The sequence below is a fragment of the Rhinichthys klamathensis genome, unplaced genomic scaffold (genome assembly GCF_029890125.1).
Source record: "Rhinichthys klamathensis goyatoka isolate OS25496 unplaced genomic scaffold, OSU_Roscu_1.1 h1tg000161l_1, whole genome shotgun sequence".
In the NCBI taxonomy this organism is placed as follows: domain Eukaryota; kingdom Metazoa; phylum Chordata; class Actinopteri; order Cypriniformes; family Leuciscidae; genus Rhinichthys; species Rhinichthys klamathensis.
In genome coordinates, this window is record NW_026606695.1 from 3,509,804 (window position 1) to 3,531,100 (window position 21,297).

The 21,297-nt window shown below is 38.0% G+C and overlaps 2 protein-coding genes across 2 annotated transcripts in view; one reads left to right on the forward strand and one right to left on the reverse strand.

Moving 5' to 3' along the window:
• Positions 1-2,471: 2,471 nt before the first annotated feature.
• On the reverse strand, positions 2,472-3,432 carry cartl (cocaine- and amphetamine-regulated transcript-like). The gene is made up of 3 exons (XM_056259014.1): positions 3,224-3,432; positions 2,910-2,984; positions 2,472-2,773 (listed from the first exon to the last, which is right to left on the reverse strand). Exons 1-3 carry the CDS (start codon positions 3,353-3,355, stop codon positions 2,666-2,668), a joined length of 315 nt encoding a protein of 104 aa, XP_056114989.1. The 5' UTR covers positions 3,356-3,432; the 3' UTR covers positions 2,472-2,665.
• A 1,381-nt stretch (positions 3,433-4,813) lies between these two features.
• Positions 4,814-21,297, forward strand: part of iqgap1 (IQ motif containing GTPase activating protein 1) — a 57,056-nt gene continuing 40,572 nt past the window's right edge. The window contains exons 1-2 of the mRNA XM_056258987.1: positions 4,814-5,011; positions 8,367-8,469. Coding sequence (XP_056114962.1) covers positions 4,966-5,011; positions 8,367-8,469 — 149 coding nt within the window. The 5' untranslated portion in view covers positions 4,814-4,965. The remainder of the gene's footprint in view (positions 5,012-8,366; positions 8,470-21,297) is intronic.

Sequence of the window (21,297 nt, forward strand, 5' to 3'; positions counted from 1 at the left end):
TAGTTCAAATCTCCCGGAATCTAGAGCGAGCGCGCACGCGAGACAGAGACTGTGCTCCTACGCGCGCGGACGGCAGAGAGAGAAAGCGAGCGAGAGACCTTGCGTGTGCAGGGAGCATCGAACCCCCCATCGAAAAAAGAATGCCTCTCTCTAACCTCTCTAATTCGCTAGAGTAGTAGCGAATTATCAATCTGGTAGCTAGTAAACGATATTCTAGTTTTTGATGGTTAGCTATCGCTAGTACTCGTTCTGATTTGAACTTTGCAATCGATGAAATGCAAATAGCAAATGTTTGACCTAAAAAGTGTAGTCTACTCAACATGTACAAAGAAAGGAGGAAGATTATTAATAAAATCATATTTTAGGATACCTAACATGTCTGTGATATTTGTTTATTTGTCTTGCCTCAAGCTATAATGCAAATCGATTTGTAAAATTTGCAGATTCATTTATGGTAGCTTGATATTATAATATTGACGATATATGGTTATTATCAACCACTCAAACATTGCATTGAAGTATCATATAGATCCAGTAAAACGGTAACCAATAGACTAGACGCTGGCTTGTAAACGTGAGCATCGCGATCATTTGTCGTTAGAAAAAAAATAAAACCCATGAAATTATATTCATATGACATGCTGAAATATATGCCACTGTACCTGGGATGAAGACATTTCACACGCGACGCAAGCAGAACACCTGCATGTGACCTCCTCCTACAGTGTTCAGGGCTATCCTGGTTGTCAACAATTGCACGTGCATGTAGGATGACAGAGTTTACGACAGTAGTAGAGGACAATACTGTTTCCCAACTGTAGGGGGAGCCCGAGAGCAAAAAACGACCTGTTGTTACTTTAATTGTGACAGGCATCAGCACAGAAAACGTATTTTGTGTATTTCAGCAGGAATAGTATTTCAATAGGAAAGTCAGATTGTAGCATCTTACTGTATATCTGGCATGTGATACCAGATTGTAATCTTATACAACAATATGCTTTTTATCATCCCTCAGAGGACGCCATTCTTAGATCAATGTGGACAGGGCATAGATCACACAGACAACTTTACAATTGAACCCCTGGGTTTTACCCTGATTGACTGTAATCAAGAGAGACTAAACCCAAACATAATGGCCTGGATGCCCTCATGAACTGAGATTCTGTGGATGCTGCATCGTTTTATTGTCTTGGCAGAAAGCATTCAGGAATAACATCTCTGTTCTTCCTAAAGGCAACGAAACTGCAGGATCTTTAAGTTAGTAATTTTCTAGTTCATTGACTTTTAAACATCTGATGCGCATGGCCAATGAATCACATTTTGCAATTTTGCACTTTATACTTCTCATTTTCTGTTGACTATATTATTGCTGCTTATTTCTGTAAATCGATTTGTGATGGATGTTGCATATTCCAATCAAGTTCACAGCGAGAATTTGAATTACATTGCCCATAATACATTTGTGTGTATTTGTGTACTCCCACCATCCTATACTGTGTCAGAAGAGAAACACCCCTGATGGCTTTACATTCTTGTCTAAGGCAAGTATTATACAGGTGAAACTCAAACAATGCAAATATAATTCAGTAATTCAACTTAAAAGGTGAAACTAATATATTATATTGCAAAGTGAGATATTTCAAGCCTTTATTTGCTATAATTTTGATGATTATGGCTTACAGCTTGTGAAAACCCCAAAGTCAAAAGTAGAATATTGTGAAAAGTTTTCATTAAGCTGTAAGACATAATCATCAAAATTATAACAATTATAATTATAATAATTTAATGCTTGAAATATCTCACTTTGCATAATGAGTCTATATAATATATTAGTTTCACCTTTTAAGTTGAATTACTGAAATAAATGAACTTTTGCACGATATTCTAATTTTTTGAGTTTCACCTGTGTGTGTGTGTGTGTGTGTGTGTGTGTATATATATATATATATATATATATATTTACCAAAACATTGTAACTGGGCTGAACATTTTGGTGGCCAAAGTTTCAGTGCTTTATAGTATTTTTTTGTTATTGACTTTTTAATCAGGCTATACTTGTTTGTGACAAATTGTATAAGGTTTCAGTACACTGTCCCTAAACCACCAATTTTATTGTGTGTGAAGAGAAAGAATCAAATCACTACCAGTACCATTCATTTTCATCCATTTTTTACTTGTGACAGATTCTCATTTTGAATATTTTCTGAAATTTAAAAGTGTAAAAATAAGTTAAGCAATTTTCAACTTTTTAAAAATAATTTATACAAGATTCAACTCATTTTTAAGGTCAGTTTAATGTAATTTAAGATGACTTAAACATCCAAGTTGATTGTACTTAAGACTGCAACTTTTTAAATTTCAGAATTTAGTCTAATTTTCTTTATTAAGAATGTATTAAACAACTGCATAATTCATGAAGACAATAAGATGTGCTGAAGAACAATCATGTTTATTGATAACACAAGACAACCATTAAAAAATATAAATAATATAAACATAAAACCCATGCTGTTTTGTTACATTCTGCGTTTTGATGAAAACTTGTTATCATGGACCTTATCAAGTGATTCAGAAAACAGATTTCCACCCTGCGTCTTTCAGGTCATCGTTTGTGCATGACATTATGCATCAAGAAAGGATGATGGATTTGCTTCTTTTTAATGATTCAGATGCACTTCAGAAGAAATGAGTTACAGTTGGATCCTCTGACACATTCACACAATTTCCCAAAGCGTGGACCGAGTCTCATGGCGCAGCGGGACCCCACAGCACACTACAGAAAGACACAGAGAGAAAGAATTTCATGATCAGATGTGAAGACCATGATCATGTTGTTTTACAAGACATTTGAAGCAAATTACTTATAATATGAGGAAAAAAAGGTGACAAAGAAATGGAGCAATATTTACCTGCGCAATGCCACGTTTTTCTGAAGTTGGTAAACTGGTCTTATATCTCCCCAAAAGTGCAGTCATAGCCTCAACCTATGCAAAAAAACAAAAAACAAAAAAAAACAAGCAACTGAGTAGCCTATTTTTTTATTTGAGATATGAATGAAAATAATTATACTTTTTATTCCAGTCATATGAAAATAGTCTAAATATAAACACAAACAATTTTAACACTTCTCCAACCAGTTAGCCTGTTCAGTTTTTGGTTCACATATAATTGGCCACATATGTCAAAAGATATCACACAGCAAAGAAATTTTGCGAATACTCACTAATTCGTTCTCCGTTTCAAGCTGGGACAGTTGTGAGTCTTCCGAGGACAGTTCTTGTGAAATTTGTCCAGAGCACATGACGGTAAAGAGGCCGACCATGATCAGTCCGGACAGTATCTCTGAGCTCGTCATGTCCAGACTCCAGTCAACTGTCCGGGTCACAGGACACTGAGGTGTGGAGAGGCGGGTCACTTAGTAAACACGGTCTGTTAGTGTTAAACAGTTCACTGGCTGCTTTATAAACTGATTTGCCCCGCCCTGACTTATATCGTGTCAGCTATTGGGCAAAGGATAGCATTTTCCTAACGCTGAGATTGGAGCACAAACATGCGGTTTATTGCATGTTCAAGGCAATTCTCCTTCCTGATGTCGTTTACTTATGCAGGCATATACTGCAGCTGTCGAAACATGAATAGAATAGAATAGAATAGAATAGAATAGAATAGAATAGAATAGAATAGAAAAGAATAGAATAGGCTTATTTTGTTTTATAATTATTTCTGCCGTTTGAGCTCATATTACAGTTTTTTATGAATTGCTAAAACATTAAATCCCATTCTCTGAACCACAAATCTTAATAGCCTGCAATTTTTAATAAGACACCATTTGCAAATCTCAAGCACTATTTTTTTGTGTGCAAAATGTTAAACACATGCTGCACTGTGATGCACTAGTGTTTTTAAAACGCTAAACACAGACAGGCAAAAGTTAAACACAACTACAACACTGTCATTGTTTACACAAAACGATTCAAAATTGTTCACCATTTTTTCTAATGATGTGACCAACCCAAGTAGCATAATTCAAGTTCACAGTGCCCAAATTGACTTAAAAATGTTGCACTGAATGTTGATACCAACAATGGATGGAAACATTTCTCTCACTGACCGTGATTTTACAGTTCTTCTGGGTGTACTGTAACACGCTTTTCATATAGAGTTTTTTACTGTAACCTTTTTGCCTTTTGCAGTTGCGTCACTTTATTTTCACAGTATGCAAGTGCTGAATAAACAGACATTCGATAGGCCTACTATACAATATTCAGTACAATATACTTGCAGTGCATACAGAATACAATTTATTCACCTTACTAGGCTACTGTAAGTTGTCATTACTATACTTTTTTACGTAATTGCAAAATTTGTTTATTTTGTTACAATACTGTTTTGTGTAATTGCATGCTTTGGATTTTGTGTTCTCCATCTTTTGTTGTAATGTCTAACGAATGATCTGTAGTGTTTATAATTTTGACTCGCAGTATGATCTCAAAGCATTGTTTGATTTTGAGCACAGATAAAATTTTGAGGTCAATTGTTTGATTTTGCCAGAAGAGTAAGAGGTTCTGTGAATGTGGTTTGAAAATTTGGTTTTGTGTTTAAGGTTTTGAGAAAGTGAGTGATGGTTTCAAGAAATGTATATAGGAAGTTTGCTTGGGCCCCCTGCTGGAGAATCACTGGTGGCAGACGATGACCAGTGTGGGCTGTAGAGGGCGCTGCAGTCACGGTTAAAAGTTTTGAAGTGATTTTCTTGAAATGGGTGTTTCCTGAAACGCATACTTCAGGATTTAGGAAGGAACACGCCCATGACATCAGTGGGTTTTCAAAGAAAAAAAGTCGCTGAAACTGTGAAGCGAAGTAAGAAGGGGGCCAGAGGTGCCTTCTCAAGGTCTAAATATAAATCCTAAAGGACACAGATCTGCGTTGAGAACTCAGAAGGAAAAAGGACTAACTTTTTGAGAAAACATGTCAACTTCTGAAGAGACAGACGGTGTCCGACCGAGATATGGGTGTAAGTAATATTAATACGTTTTCTTTAGGCGTTCTGAAACATGTTGCTCGGTGTGTTACAAGAAAACTTTTCATTTTCATTTTATACAAATGCTTTAATTCAAAGAAAGTGACGTTCAATTGCTTTTGATGCTTTTAATACAGTTGCTCGTGTTTTTAATGCTCAAGTTTGCATCGGCATGGTTAACAACTTCCGCATTATAATAGCCTGTATGTGCTGGGGCGAACCGAGCGGGATCACATGGACAGCGTTTTTGAGCAACCAAACATGTTGTTTTTAATGTGATTTTACACTAATCATCGATATTCAGTTCTCTATGCTGGGAGAACCGCAGTACTAATCAAGAAATATAAATTGAACATGAAATATCTGCGCACGGCGTAGTACATACTCTCTGCATACCTTTGATATAGACAAGACCGTTTGAAAAGCAGTTTTATTAAGTAGTCAGTGGTTTGGATCTAGCCCATAAGGAAGCTTTCTCTCATTAATGAGTGTTTATTAATGAACCTTTATTAAAAGCAGAAAACCAATCAACAAAAACGCACAAATGAAGGTCGGACGTCACTACCAGTGACTCAAACGCTGGAGTCTTTGTATCGCGCGCTGCTATTTATTTCCACCCCTGTCTATGGGTCAAACCAGAGCCATATAGAGAAAAACCAAACTGACTAATTATGGAGTTACTTTGCTGCCGCAAAGGCGGTTAACTGTTTCTGGTAATACAGTTTCAATGATCTGTTTCACTAGCTGACAACTCTGCAAAACCAGTCACTTTTCTAAGCTTGATACAGTATTTCGCTTTAGTGGTGTGATTCACCTCACCTGAATCTTTTGAATCAATTTAAATGATTCATTTAGATTCTGTCACTGATTCGTTCAGTGGGGCTTTATGGCGGTGGGTGGAGACGACTCTTTTTGTGTGTTATGAGCGAGTCATCGAATCATTCACTCATCTATTCGTTAAAAAAACAATTGGTTGACTGAAACAAGGGTTTAAATAAACTGCACGATTTTAATCTAAGTATAAAAAGTTAAGTTAGGCCTATAGTAAATAAAGTAAATGGGAGTTTAACCCTCGGTTTCACAGACACGGTTTATAGTCCTAGACTAAAATGCATGTTTGAGCCGTTTTAACTGAAAACAATTTGCACTGACATATCTTAAAATATGTCAAGGATTATGGGTGACATATCTTAAAATATGTCAGTGGGATTGTTTTGTAACAAGAAAGTAATGTTTTTTTTTTCTTTCTAGGGCACGTCTTCAAAGGCTACTTAAATGCCCTTATTGAATTCAGGCATAATCCTAGTTCAGTCTAAGCCCTGTCTGTAAAACCTGTTATGTGATAAACTTGGTGACTTTATTTCTGTATGGTCATTGGTCATCAGTAACTTTTAAACATTCAGGATTATTAGGTGTGGTGGAGCTAGTTATTACTTAGGTAGGGTAACGTAACAGTTCAAATGAGGCTTGAGTCTATTTAGCTCTGAACAACAATCATTTGGTGGTTGAATCATGCCATTTTATTATCTTCTAGACTTTTTTTTTTTTATCTGTATGCAATGGAAAAATGCCATTAATAGTCTTGTTCTTGGAAAACCTTTTAGAGCAGTGCCTAAAACAGTCACTGAAGAATGTAATGAGTGACATAGTACCTTAAGATTACCCTCGTCATAGATCTGTTCACGTCTGAACATGCAAACATCATTTTGAAGTGGGTTTCTTTGCAGTTTGTTGCAGGGTAAAGGATTGTTTTGAGGTTTAATAATTCAAAATCTAAGACCGCAATACTGTTATGGTTCACTCACTGTCATTTAAAGTTTAATATTCACAATTTAGGATTTACTTACTCTGACTGCTAGGGATGTGAATCCCCTCAGATGAAAGCTGTTTTCAGAGGTAGAGCTTGGCAGCCTGATTTATTCCCTTAATGTTTATTTTCCAACAGAGGTTTGACTTACAAATGCATCTAATGCATCAAATTGGTCCAAAGTGGATCATAACAGTTCAGACCATTTTGAATGTTCCTGTACAACTCTAGAGACTGAAATTAGAAGCTTTTCAAATCTCAGGCCATATTTAAATTTTGGCAGGAATAAAAAAAATAGGGATAGAAGTACAGTGTGTTCAATAGATTGTACTGTTGTGTTTAACAACATGCCTATTGTTCATCTTTCTAAAGAAGCACTTTCAGTCGACAAAAACTCCATGAAACAGTTTTGAAAGTTGTGTTTTGAAAATTACTTGATAGACTGTAAGTCTGTTAGCCTGGTTAAAACCAGACCATTCTCAGTTGTAACTGAGTTATGGTCTGGCAAAGCGTCATAGACAAATCATTTCCAGAGGGGCGTCACCAACAGACGTCGCGTATAGACCTAAAACCAATCAGAGCGATGAAGGAGATGACGTATGCAGAGCGGTGGAGAAACATCTCCAAGTGTTGTTCTTTGCTCGGTTTTTAACAAAAGGGAAACGTTCAAATCGCTTAAAACAGACTCGATAGCGGATTCGAACGAGTGATGTTCGACGGCGGCATCCATCTTTGTAATGTAGGCTACAAAATCTGCTTCAAAATCCCAGCGCTGACGTCATCGTGTAAAGCCCGCCCCAACGTTTCTGATTGGTGCCTCGATTTCGACGGATTGGAAATGGGCTTGAATGAGCTCTTTGCCAGACTAACTTTCAGAGCAAATCTAAATTTGCCGGAAGTTGTCTGGGTTTTCCCAGGCTATAAGTCTGTCCCTTACAGTGTCATTTTCATTCGCATAAAATTCAGTATGGTGTCTGTCCTGGCTAAGGTCTTTTACAGACAAATGTGTATTTCCAAAGTTTCCTCCTTATTTCTTCTGTCTGAAGTATGTGTGGCCATTAATAATTCAATGTATCTTCTCTTTGCACATGACATTAAACCCTATTAAATGATTTCAGTATGTGGAATAATCACAGAGGTCAGGCTCATAAGACATGTTATATATATTACAAAGTTTGCATAAACTGCTGAAACAGTTTGGTTAGAATGGAGCAGTTTAATTATATTTTATTCTAACCGTTTGAGGGTGACTGTATTTAAGATATTATGTACAGTATGTGAGAAATATATCTACTACTGTTCTCTTTTTGAACAAAGGCTGTTATTTTAATATATTTTAAAATGTGAAATTTCAGCATCATTACTCCAGTCTTCAGTCTCACATGATCCTTCAGAGATCATTCTAATATGCTGATTTGCTGCTCAAGAAACATTTCTTCTTTCAAAAGAAAAAAAAAATCTTACTGACCCCAAACTTTTGAACAGTACACAGTAAGTGTGTGTTTCATTCTCATGTCTCGTATGTTTCCCCCCTCATTTTAGCTGTCCTGGATGGTGTGGAGCGGCTCACTGCTGAGGAGATGGATGAGCGGCGTCAGCAGAACATGGCCTATGAATACCTGTGCCACTTGGAGGAGGCTAAACGGTAAGAGTCCAAATCTCCATTTCAGCCCCTCGGCAGTTGTGTTACTTCATGACGGTTAACAGTTACGGTTAAAATAGCAGCTTAGCTTTCAGTTGGTGGTTTTTTAATTTCTCTGGGATGAATACTTGTCACATGATTTAGGGTTTCTATCTGCATGTCCCAGCAAGACCTAGCTACAGTGAATTTCTAAATAACTCAGACTCTCCATAAAGAGATAGGTCACCCCCCCCCCCCCCCCCCAAAAAAAAAAAAAAAAATTGCCGTTGTTTTCACACCATCATGTCATTCATTCCAAACCTGCAAAATCTTTTTCTGTGGAACAATTGAAAAAGATTTGATGAAAAAGATTTAATGAGTATTTCAGCTGTTTTTGTCCACACAGTGAAAGCCATTGGGGGTCCAAAACTTAATTGAGCCCTAAAGATTTTCATTTTGTGTACAAAATAAGTTTAAACATTCTTAAAAGTATATTCTTTTGTGTAATGCAAATGGAAGGTCAAACAGATTTGCAATGACATAAGGGTGAGAAGATTAATTTTTTTGGGTGAATTGTCCTTTAAATTAAAACAGGTTTTCAAGGAGTGTGTGGAAAGTAAGATCTGAGTGCATAATACTACTGTTGAAAAGTAAAAGTTTGGGGTTGGATTTTCAGCATCATTACTCCAGTCTTCAGTGTCACATGATCCTTCAGAAATCATTCTAATGCTGATTTGCAGCTCAAGAAACATTTCCTATTATTATCGATGTTGAATCGATATAAACAGCAGTTGTGCTGCTGTTTATATTTATTTGTAAACCATTTTTTGATGAATAGACAGTTCAAAAGGGCAGCATTTATTTGAATTGAAAATCTTTTGTAATATTATGAATGTCTTTACTGCCAATTTTGATCAACTTAATGCGTCCTTGCTGAATAAAAATTAATTTCTCAATTAAAAACCCCCACTTCTTACTGGCATTAACCTTTTGAATGGTTGGGCAGATTTGTACATTTTCATAGGTAAATTTAAGTAGTGCTTGCCTCAGGGTGTTTCTGTGCGGTTGCTAATGTGTTGTAAGTGATTTTAAGCATGTTGGTGTGTGGTTAAGCCTTCTAGATTATTTCTAGGTCCAGTTAGGTGGCTTGGATAAGAAATGGCTCACCTCCATCAAACCACACATTTCGAGGTACCACAAAAGGTGTGTGATGAGTTACATGCCAAAGTAGAAGTTTATTTAAGTCTCTAATCAGCTGTATCTATATTTTTGGGATCTTCTGGAGATTATGGCCTGTCATTGCATATATTACATACACAAAGACACATCAGTGGTGCAACAGGAAGTGAGTCAGTCCCTGTTGATTTCAGTATCTCACTATGTAACTGTGGCAACATGAGGTTGTCATAGAGACTGGTTCCGGTGTCTGCGTGTTTGAGGGAATGAGTGCGTGACATAGTGGGAGAGAAAGAAACTCCACTGTATACATACATAAGTGGGCAGATAAGGTCAAAAGAGTCAAACTCATTTATACTGCACTGCTACCCTTTTCAGGTGTCCTCATTTGTCCTGCTGTGGCATCCAAAATTTACAGTGCGCCTGCACTTTAATAAATCAACTAAAACTCCAAATTGTTGCTATTCTTGACGTCATCCATCAGGCTTTTGCCTGGAGTTTCTTTCTCAGACCTTGTTGAGCTGACAGTGTTTGCCCTCGGGCTTGATCTCTGGAATTCTTGGAGTTTGCAGCGAGTGTGACGTACGGCGATCTGCGGTATGATGAGAATTTTGCAGGTTTACATGCAGTGTCTGAGAGCAGAAGCTTGTGAATTTGTGTTAGTTTTTTAGAATACCGCTGTGCTGATATTTCCAAACGAGCTTTTATCTTTGGTTTATTTCCATACCACAGATTACTTTAAGGCATGAAAGGCTGCTCTGTGTGACGATTTGCTCAAGTTAATTGCGTTTGTCTCTGAGCTATGTAATGCAAATTCTGCGCTTACTTTATCCATTCTTATTTCCATCTGTGACTATCTAGGAACCACTGTGCCATTTCTTATTTTGCACTCTTGAGCACTCATTTGGTTCTAAACAGTTCTAGAATAGGTTCTTTGGAATAATAGCATAACCCTTTTTGGTGTTAAATAGAAAGAACCCTTTTTAAAAGTTTCCATTAAGAACCATGCTTTGAAAGTGCTATAGAACCCTAATGATGTTATAAAGAACCTGTATGAGTTTCTTTGTTCTGTTGAACACAAATGAAGATATTTTGAAGAATGTAGGTAACCAGACAGTTGATAGTGACTTCCATAGTATTATAGCTCACTTTTTTTTAAGTGCGGGTATAAAGAACCCTAAACTGTAACACAAAGAATCATTTCAGCATTAAAGTATTCTTCAAGACAATGTGGTTCTAAGAGTGAATGATGTCTTCTGGAATTGAAACAGTATGAGCTCAACAGAAGGAGACCTGCTGTAAAAATTGGTGTAAGATGCATGAAGGTCAGGGCACAAGGTCACAGTTTTGCATGTAGAGTTGCATGCATTACCTTGTGGGTGGAGTCAGCCATTTTTGATTACCTAGCAGTCCAGATGCTTTGTTTTAGTACAATTTTCTTGAAATGTTTTTCAAAAACAATGTGAAGGAGTACATTTCTAAGAATTTGGCAAGATTTTTACTTTCCTTATCGTTGACACTCTTATTTGTCATTGACCTTACATCATTACTCAGTGAAGTGCAAAGCATCTTCTCTGTGTGAAAACAGCTGTGTCATGATGAGGTCTACTTTTGGAGTGTTATACAAACCTCCCATTTTGCCTGCTGTTAATTGTAGGTTTTTGTACTGTAAATGTTGACAAGAGATTGATGCTGAGGTTGCAAGGAAAGAGAGGATTCTGTGAGAATGTAACCTGTGGTGTGTATTGGCGCTTTTCCACTACACAGTACCAGCTCGCCTCGGCTCGGCTCGACTCCACTCGACTCGCCTTTGTTTGGTTTTCCACTGTGTAAAAGTTGTACCTGTACCTGCTTTCGGGTACTTTTTTTCGTACCACCTCCGGCGAGGTTCTAAGCGAGCTGAGGCGAGCTAAGCCGATACTAAAATGTGACGTGAAAACAATGCCGACTGCTGATTGGTCACAGAGAATCTGCGTCATCATTGCACGCGCCAGATGGAGTATCCAGAATAACCCCGCCATTTCTAAATAGTTTGGCCAGAGATAGTTACTAAACTTACTACTATTATTATGGCAACTCGGAAGAATACGCCGTGGTCAAACGAGGAGGTGCAGACATTCCTTTGTTTGGTTGTCGAAGAGAGGATCCGGCGAGAGCTTGATGGGGGAACGAAATGCGTCGCTATGACGACCGGGTACTATTTGTGGCGGTACTTTCTGCAATGGAAAACGGAGCGAAAAGCGAGCCGAGTCGAGGCGAGCCAAGGCGAGTCGAGTCGAGTCGAGCTGGTACTGGTAATGGAAAAGCGCCATATGTCTCAACGTAGTTGTATGGTTCACTGCTGCTATTACTGGCATTCACACTAGGATGTGTGAATATTTGGTTCAGCCCTTCATAACTGGTCCTTTCTAAACTACACCCGCCCCTCTCATAACTTTGTGAAGGTGTAGCCTATGCCAGATTCCTGTTATGTTGCATAGTAGTAGGGGTGTGCCGGTTTCAGAATTGGTGATGACGGTTATGACGTGAGTCAAATGTGACGGTTCGTAACATAACCGTCGGGGGGGGGGGGGGGGGTTTAGGACGTTCGGTTGAATAACTGTTCGTCTGTTTTAGGACAACTCGCTCTTAAAATGAACAGCAAGACAACTAGAAGTGAATGTGCTTTCCATTAAATGAATCACACACAGTAAACAAAACCTTAACAAATGAACTTTGCAATTTAGACGCGCAAACTGTGTGCCGGTGCGGTGAGACATACATGCTCGGGTAGATTCGGCTGGAAGTCGGTCATCCTCGGACGCGGTGCCGCGCGCGCTGTTACAAAAAAGCCGTGCACACAGCCAAGCGAAATGGGGCCTTGCCGATCTTGCGCACCCAACGCGTTTTGCCGAGCGCACCTTCGCGCTCGTGCGGACGCGTCGAGTATAAAGCCCCGTTCACATCGCCAGCGATTTTGTCGCTACATGTCGCTAGTCTCTTTACTGTGAAGTCGCTTGTGGGCGTTCGTAGTGCTGTCGCTCTAATGTTATTGGTTGACTGCACGCCTGGCCATATCTATACAAAATACCACCAGAAGTGATATATATACAACAATATCATTTTAATTTGACTAGGAATTAGGCTCAAAAGAAACAGTATGCTGTTGGGAGAGTGTTTTTATATTACCACAGCAGTGTTCAGTGGATTAAATCATTTACAAGATTAACGATCGATGAATCAACAAATTAAACTCACTCATTCCGTCATAAATGACTAAAACGTCATTCGAATTTGACAAATAATCAATTTTCTTGTCCCTAATAGTTAACATAATGCAGGGGAAACTGTAAAATGAACTGCAGCAGTGCTAAACTTGCATCACAAAATTACAACACTCGAACTTTAAATGTATGAATTAAACTCACTGAGACTGTCGACAGTTTCTTTTCCATGCCTCATTTTATTATATCCATGTATGTGGTTACAGACAGTCAAATCATATAAACAGTGAAATCTCCCTCGAACTCCTCTGTCTTGCCTGCACTCGAGACGGTGACGTGAGCTCCACTGAAAGTCTACTTTCCTATTGGTTGTCGCTCGCGAAAATCGCTTCACATTTGCATAAAGTTGAAATTTCTCAACTTTTGTCGCTTGTCTCTTGTCGCTTGACACGCCCACATTCTGTCGCCAACGGTCGCTGTCGCTCGTGTCGCCGGATGTCGCCAGCGCTCCATTGAAATGAATGGGATCATGTCGCTTTGTCGCTGCGTGTCGCTGGCGGTGTGAACGGGGCTTAAACAAGGCTTTACTCCGTGCCAGCGCGCGCTCTTATCGGTAAAGGGGCAGAGACCTCTCCCTAATCATCTCCAGCACTCAGCCTCCGAGTCCGAAGCACCACTAACTCCGCCTCCGTTTCCCTCGTAAGCTGCTATTAGTATTTAAACATTCTCTATGATAATAAATGTTTGTAAAAAATATTTTAATATTTTACGGTTTAATATGGACGGTTTTGGCGGTTATAGAGTTCTAATGACGGTGTTCAACTATAACCGTCGGTCCCACGGTTATATAATAACCGTCACACCCCTACATAGTAGTAGTATGTACATGTTATACTAGTATCACGTCAGTAAAAAGTAGTTTGTTACATGCTTTTCTTTTTTTCCTTGAAAAATATTTAGATCTCTTTTATGACTATTAAATGCCGGACCCAAATCCCAACTATTTATGCCGGCTAAACTAGTACTCACACACACTAGGCACACTAGTTGCCTTGTACCCTGTCGCGATTGTCCACCTCTTCCAAACCGGCCAGGGACAGTTCAGCAAACAGCACCCCGGCACGGTACGGACTCGGAGCGATCACACTAGTCAAACGAACCAGAATTTGGGGGTCAAACATGCTCTGGCACGGTTCAGATCGCCTAGTGTGAGTACACCCTTAATGATATCAATTACTGCTTTATTCAGAAAAATAAGTAACTTCTGTTATTTGTGTTTTTTACTTTTCTTTTTATTAGACTTTTCTACTTTTCTACTGCCCCCTTAATAAATAACATTCTTACTTGGCGGGCACTAGGACCTGGAGGGGGCTGTTGCACGCGCTAGTGACTGTTGACGGGTATAGAGTGGTGCAGGGATGATGTATTTTTGTAGGCCAAAACCAAGGAAACGAGTTAGCAATTTACAATTTTCATTGTCCTTATAGCTTTTGGCAGTAGTACGCTTTTTGGCGTGTTTGCACCGCAGAAACTGGGAACGATTTTAGTTATAGTAACGCCTTTTGGGCGGACTATATAAGCTCTTAAGAGTAGAGTCTAACCCAGCACAATAGGAACTACTATTAATGTAAGTGTATGTTGATTGGCTGAACACATGCCATTGTGTTCTTGTGTTCTTTTCTCAACCTTGATGATATGTAGCACTGCAAGTTGTAGTGGAAGGTTTTTTAATCTCTTAGCCCTCCTTTTTGCTCTTTTAATCTCATAACTTATACGTCTACATTCCATGTCTGTTATCACGAAACCCATGACACGCAACACAGCTCCGATCATGGCATCCTCCATCCTCCAGTTGTGGATGTTGTTGAATACCGCGATTAAATGACATTGCTGTCGGCCGACTTACATCACTTCAGAGTTCTTACTGGCGGTTTCAATGCAACCAAGAAAATGGCCCTAGGGGAAAATTTAGTTATCGCGGGACCGCCGATAACCCTCATTTCCAAAACTGATTCCTATAACTATTCTGTGAGAGCCCCTATTGTTTTTTTTTTTCTTTGGTTTTTGGTTAAATGCTTGAAATAAGGTCTGTGGTAAACACAAGCCCAATATATTTTCAATAATCAATCAATAATACCCTCTCGTGATTTATTAAAAAAAAATATTAAGGCCTTTACTTGTCTTGTAAAAGGCAATTGCTAGCAAGTGGCTAATTGGGACTATAGGACATTAAATGTCATCAACCGAACAGGTAAACTCATCTACTCAATAGGGAACTTTCATAGCCTTGTTGTGTTCATATTCGCTTCTTGCAAACTATTATAACTTTAACTTTCAGAGAAAATGTTTTTAAACAGACTGAAAGAGTTGTTGGATGCTTAGTCATGGTGAATAATCCAAAAGCCAGTGGAAATATCCTATTGGGTTTTTGTAGAGGGAACCAGGGACCTACATTTCTCGGACCTACATATGTGCATTTTAAGGTGTTTGAATGCCAACAAATTGGATAACAATAGCTTTAAAATCATGTTACACGAATTTCTTTTTTCTTTGTGCCATAGAAGGCAACACTGTATGAAAATAGAAAACTTTAGAAAATAGAAAACGGAGAGAGAACTTTCTTGCACATTTGCATTCTTCTACATTACACAATGTTAATAATGAATAATTAGCCTTTATATTTTTCAAGAATTTAAAATTAACATTTCAATAAATCAATAAAGAGTTAATATATACTATATAAAATAAAGAGCATGTATATTCTAAAAGAAAACAAGGTTCCCCAGCCAAGTCCAAACTATGTTGATTTATTTGTCGAGCATTAAACTGTAGGCTACCGCCTATGCTTCATTTTGGCAAAACGGTCAATCACTTGACTCTGACTCAATTTTACTTTTAAGATTATTTGTATTATTTAGAAACTTTTGTTTCGTCATGTTTTCATAGCCTACCTCGCGTGCCAACACCGGACTTCGGTGTGCTCAGATGTGTGCGCGCTGCTGTTGCTAGGAAACACAGACGCGCGCGGATTTCTGTCGCGTGGGTCAGCTTCTGTTTCGGTTAAACTGCGTTGCTTTTACAAGCATTGATTGGTTTATTACTGCGTTGCAAATAGATCATTTCTATTACCCTATAATATAATTTCTATTAAATACACTGACAAATAAAATAAATTGTTAAACTCAAACTTCAGATTTACTGGGGCACAGCAGATTTATACTGGGGCACGTGCCCCAGTAAAATGGGTCTAGCAACGCCCCTGGTAAGAACCAATGGCAAATTAGGCCCTGTTTCAAATAGCACACTTCTTCATATGCACTTACGGTCTTGTGGACTTAAAATGGTCGCTGCGTACGCATGATTGTGATGTCCAGTAGTCCGTAGGGTGTACCATTTGTCATTTTAGGTGTCCGATACGCACCCTTGATGCGCACTTTTGCAGAGCCCTCACTGCAGGCTTCTTCCCGGCAGTCAGCTTTCCTTGAAAAGAAGGGATTTTTCAGAATTCACTTTTGCTGCAGATCACTGCCAGTGTGAATGGCATTTAGGCTGCTCTCTGTGCTTCTTAAACTACCACCACAAAATACTGAGAACTGAATCGGTTGGAAAATAGCTATTTTCCACAATTTTTTTTTCACAAACGGTAAAATTAAAGCAGACCGAGAAAGCGCAGGTTTAATGATAGTTTGCTTGTATGTCCAAATGTTTTATTAAATTCACTTATAAAAACAGTTTCATGTTCCTCTTATTAAAAAACAAACAAAAAAACACTTTCATGCAATTTCCTGTTGAGCTACAGGCAGTTTTAAATATGCTCTCAGAGTGAGGTAGAGAAACCTTGGCTGTCTTTAGGGAATAGAGCTGTAATAATTGAAACAATACAGAGGATGTGGGGAACTGTGCAATACGCTGCCCATTGTTTACATCTTTTTAAAAATATTTAAACACAATGCAACTTAAAGTTGACATGAAATTAAAATTGAATCATTTTTTTAAAAGCATCTGTGAACTTTTCATCCATGCATGGATGTTTTATTTTTGCACCTCATATTGTAAATCAACATATAACTAGATCCAGTGAAAATGACAGACTTCTCTATATGCTCAATCATTTAGTTAGCTGAAACCCCACTCAGGGTGTACGTATTTGTTGCTACTTCCATTTCATTATGACGTTGGACAGCAGTTAATTTGCTTTGGAAAATAATTTCGACTAGATCTAGAAAAAACATTATTTGCAGTAGAGGTAGGAATATTTAGTCATGATTTAGTTTCAATTCAGGAGTCCTGATCCAAAATGATCCCTAGTACATTTCTGCTTTTGTGTAGAAATGTAGGGTCAATCTTCTGTGTTTAAGCTGCTGGTAATTACCTGTAAATCACCAGGCATTGGTGGTTAGGCGCTAAATGCCAGCAGTGGATGGAGAGAAAATGAATGCTTTTGGTGTCAGGGAACCAATGACACTTCACTACTGTGGAATACCAAATACTGCAGAACTTCTGCTACGTTATAGAATTATAATTATACAGAAGCATGAGGTCATTGTTCATTATGTGATTTGCTTTAGTACGGCTCTCATTCACTCACACATTAGACAGCCTCTCCCTTGTTTGGACAGGAAAGAGCCCACACCCCTGTGTTTGTCTGCTCCACCCTTCATTACCCATTGCTTTTTTTCCCTCAAGCCCTTCACAGGTGCTCTTCCCAGGAAAAATGGCAGCGTCCACTTGGCTCTGGCTTCAAGAAATGAGCCTTCATCAGTGTTTTTATGATGACTGTTTGACCTGACAATCTGAAGTAACTTTAGTTTGATACATATTTGGTTTAGACTTCTAAGAGTTGCTTTATCCAACATTTTCTGTGAGAATATGTGGGGGTGAGATTATTTGTCCTCCGTGAATGACTTTTTCTCTGGAAACAGAAATACTGTACAGGGTCTCTTGACCCCTGGGTCACAGCTGTGATACCAATGAAAGAAGCACACACTAAGTCCATTGTCACACACTAAAGTGAGGAAGGGGAGACTGTTCGTTTTAAAACCACAGACCCATTTTGATGCCTAAGCTTGTCTGTAATGTTTGGGAGATTGGAGATGTTGGCTGCAAGGTCCATTTCCTCTACTCCAAATGCTTATAGTGGCCCTAAAAGTGGAATATGAGGACACTTAAGCACTTAACAATTAAATGTCATTGCATTAGATAACTAAAATAAGTGATGCTTGCATTGATATTTTAGGGAATTATAGTACAATCACTTTTCAAGCAAAATATTTAACAAACAGAAGATTGATTGGATTTTACAAATAATGTTCAAAATGAAGACAAATGTATGCGGACGCTTTCTGGTCATCAAGATTAAGTGAATCATGTTTAAGGGTGGGTGATTATGACATTTTATGTCATCATGAGAGTAATTTCTTGTTTATTTCACATTTCTGTTATTTTGTAACTTATTAAAATAAGTTCAAAGATGCAAATTACAAACAACAGGGCAAATACAATAATACTAAGAAAGATACAGAAATTAAATCTGTTTACTTGAATACTATTGACATAAGTTTGCCTGCATTGACCATTCAAGTGCAAAAAGCCTTGAAAGAGAACTTTCAGGTTTGAGAGACACTTTCTGTACATGTACTTGGGTGTGTTTCAGACAGCCATGAGTACTGCATTGAGTATTTTTTCACAGTGGCGTATTGTGCTTAATAACGTTTTTTTTTTGGGGAAAATGTGTTGGATCATTTATTTGTATAAAATACCTCTTGGGACCAGTGTATCGGTTCCCAGATGTATGCAATAGAGTGCAACAATGCTCGCCTCCCTTTTCAGCTGCGTTGGTTCCGGAAGAATTTTTTCCATTAATTTCTCCCATCCGGATTTAAAAAAAAGTATTGGTTAAAGAGTTATAAGTCGTGAACCAAGTCGTGAATCAGCTATGAGGTGAATCACACCACTACAAACTTTGATTTGAAGACAAACATTTTTTTGAAAATCCTACAAAGGTACAAGACCGCTTCGGTGAGAGAAAGAACTACAATCCCATGAAGCACTGCGAACCGCATAATCATAATGGAGAAATATAAAACTACTCTTTTACAAATGTTTGCACATTTACAAATGTTGATTTTTATTTTATATATATATACACACACACACCAATATACTTTAAGTTTATTGCAAAATATAAATATTTGAATATTTTGGGAGCGTAGAGATGCCAACTCATTAAGTCATTCACATTGCTTCATGTGAGTGCATGGAGCTACTTTGGTGCATGTTGGTTTTTTTCTACTCTCAGATTGGTGTAATTTTCTCTACAGCATCATGGGTAATGTAGTTTTTCACCAGGAATTCCGCTGTTAAACACGATTATTAAAAAAAAAAAAAAAAAATAACTGAAATAATACGGGCTGACGTCTTCAGCAGAAGCAAATACCATGGGTTTGCAATCTCGTTGCTCAAAGTAGGTCTGTCTTTTAAGGTTTATAAGTTATTATTCAAAACCATTTTCCTTATGGAGAAAATTAATGGATTTTTTGTTGTTGTTTATTTGCTCTTTAACAGGCAAACTGGCCTTAAACAAAAATATCTGTAGCCATTTAGAGGCAACCACTGTGTTTTAATCACGACCCAAACAAAGATGCTATACACATGTAACTGTTAGCATGAGCAGTTGTTTTTGATTTGAATTAGATATAATTATAATTGTATAACTCCAAGATTTAAAGCAAAAACAGAATAGTCTTCAGACTTTAGATTTGTGAAAATATGCTAACTTGCGATCTGCACAAAAAAATAAAAACAGCAGACATATAATGCAAATTCACTCTGACACTGACAGTAGGTGGCGCTTATGGAACAACAGCGATATAGCGTTTCCTCGGTTACCGTTGTACACAAAGCAGCGCTGCACTTATAAACGGGCATTGCACAGAGGTAAAAGGAAATAAATGCCATCAACTTTTCTGAAGACAGTTGATTTCCTTCAGAGATGCATGCATCGTGAATACAGTTAGCTTGTTGTGCCTTGTTTAGTATTTTCTCTGTTGGTGCGTCGGTGTTCTCCTTTTTGCGTCTGTCTTCCACGTGTCTAGTCCCCGACCAATGCAGTTTGTGTGCAATTTGAGAGATTGGCCAAAATAAAACTAAAAACCCTGGCCGGTTGACCGGTACATCTCTACTTTATGATGGTTCAACAGTTAAAACTTTAAACTAGAAAATACACCCAGTTGACGGGTTCCTATGCAGTTTTGGAAAAGTATGGAATTTGATTTGAGTAATTTCCAGGTCTGGAAAAGTAGCGGAAATCCGAAGTGCCAACGCAGCGAGCATGTGAATGGATCATAATCTACCTCTTAGTCTTTACTAATTGTTACAGCACGAAATAAACATTTCATAAGGAATAAACATCAGAAGGAATGTTAAAAGATAAAGTACTACTTACTGAAATCCGTATCATGTCCCATGTAATGGCTCAATTAGCGTTTCAACCGCGGAAAGACGTCAATAAAACGGCTTGCGAATCAGGGGTGCCCAATCCTGTTCCTGGGGGTCTAACATTAGTTCAAAACAAAGTTCAGCTCCAAGTGGGTTCCAGACTGCGACCGTTTTTTGAGAATGTGCGAGTTAAAATTGAATGTGGTCGCATTTGTGCGAGTGGACGCTTGAGCAACAGAACGCCGCTGTATCAGCAGCTGCTGCAGTCCGTAACGTATGTTCAAAATGAACGAGTACATCATGAATCCATTTTCAAAACCGTGTTTTTGACTTATCCTGAATCACTACGGTACGCCTATAATAAGCGCTTTGCACACTGATGGTGAATTAAGGCATAAAAAAATGAAAAGGTCTCACGAAACACCAAGCCCCTTCCTACGTCTTTTCAGCGGTTAGATGAGAGTAATCGCTCCACAGAGGAAAAGGAAATGATTATCAAATGCAGAAGCTAAGGTGTGAGATTTCTGATTTTTGTTACAACTATAAACTTTGATAACGAAAATCTGTATCAGCGTATTTAATATTTTAAAATGTAATGCATACATTTGAATGTTTAATGATTTTTAAAAGATAGAAAGATGATAATAGACAGAACGATGATAATAGATAGATAGATAGATAGATATAACATAATTCAAATGTAAATATATAGATTGTATAATTCAAATGTAAAATGCTTAAAATTACAGATTAAAATTACTGTCCAAAATCCATGAAAATCCTGAAATTTGGCAATGATAATTACCATATATTATGTGTTTTTATATAATATATTACAGGTATTTATGCTGCAACCCAGAAAGCCTTTGCTAACCTTGGTCCATTTAAAACCACTATTCATCAGCTCAGCATGCATTGATTAATCCTATGGCATGTAGCAAAAAAAAAAAAAAAAAGGTGCGACCAAATCATATGCTGGTGCGACCAACTGAGAAAGTTGGTAGCACCAGTGCAACCAGTGGAAAAGTTAGTCTGG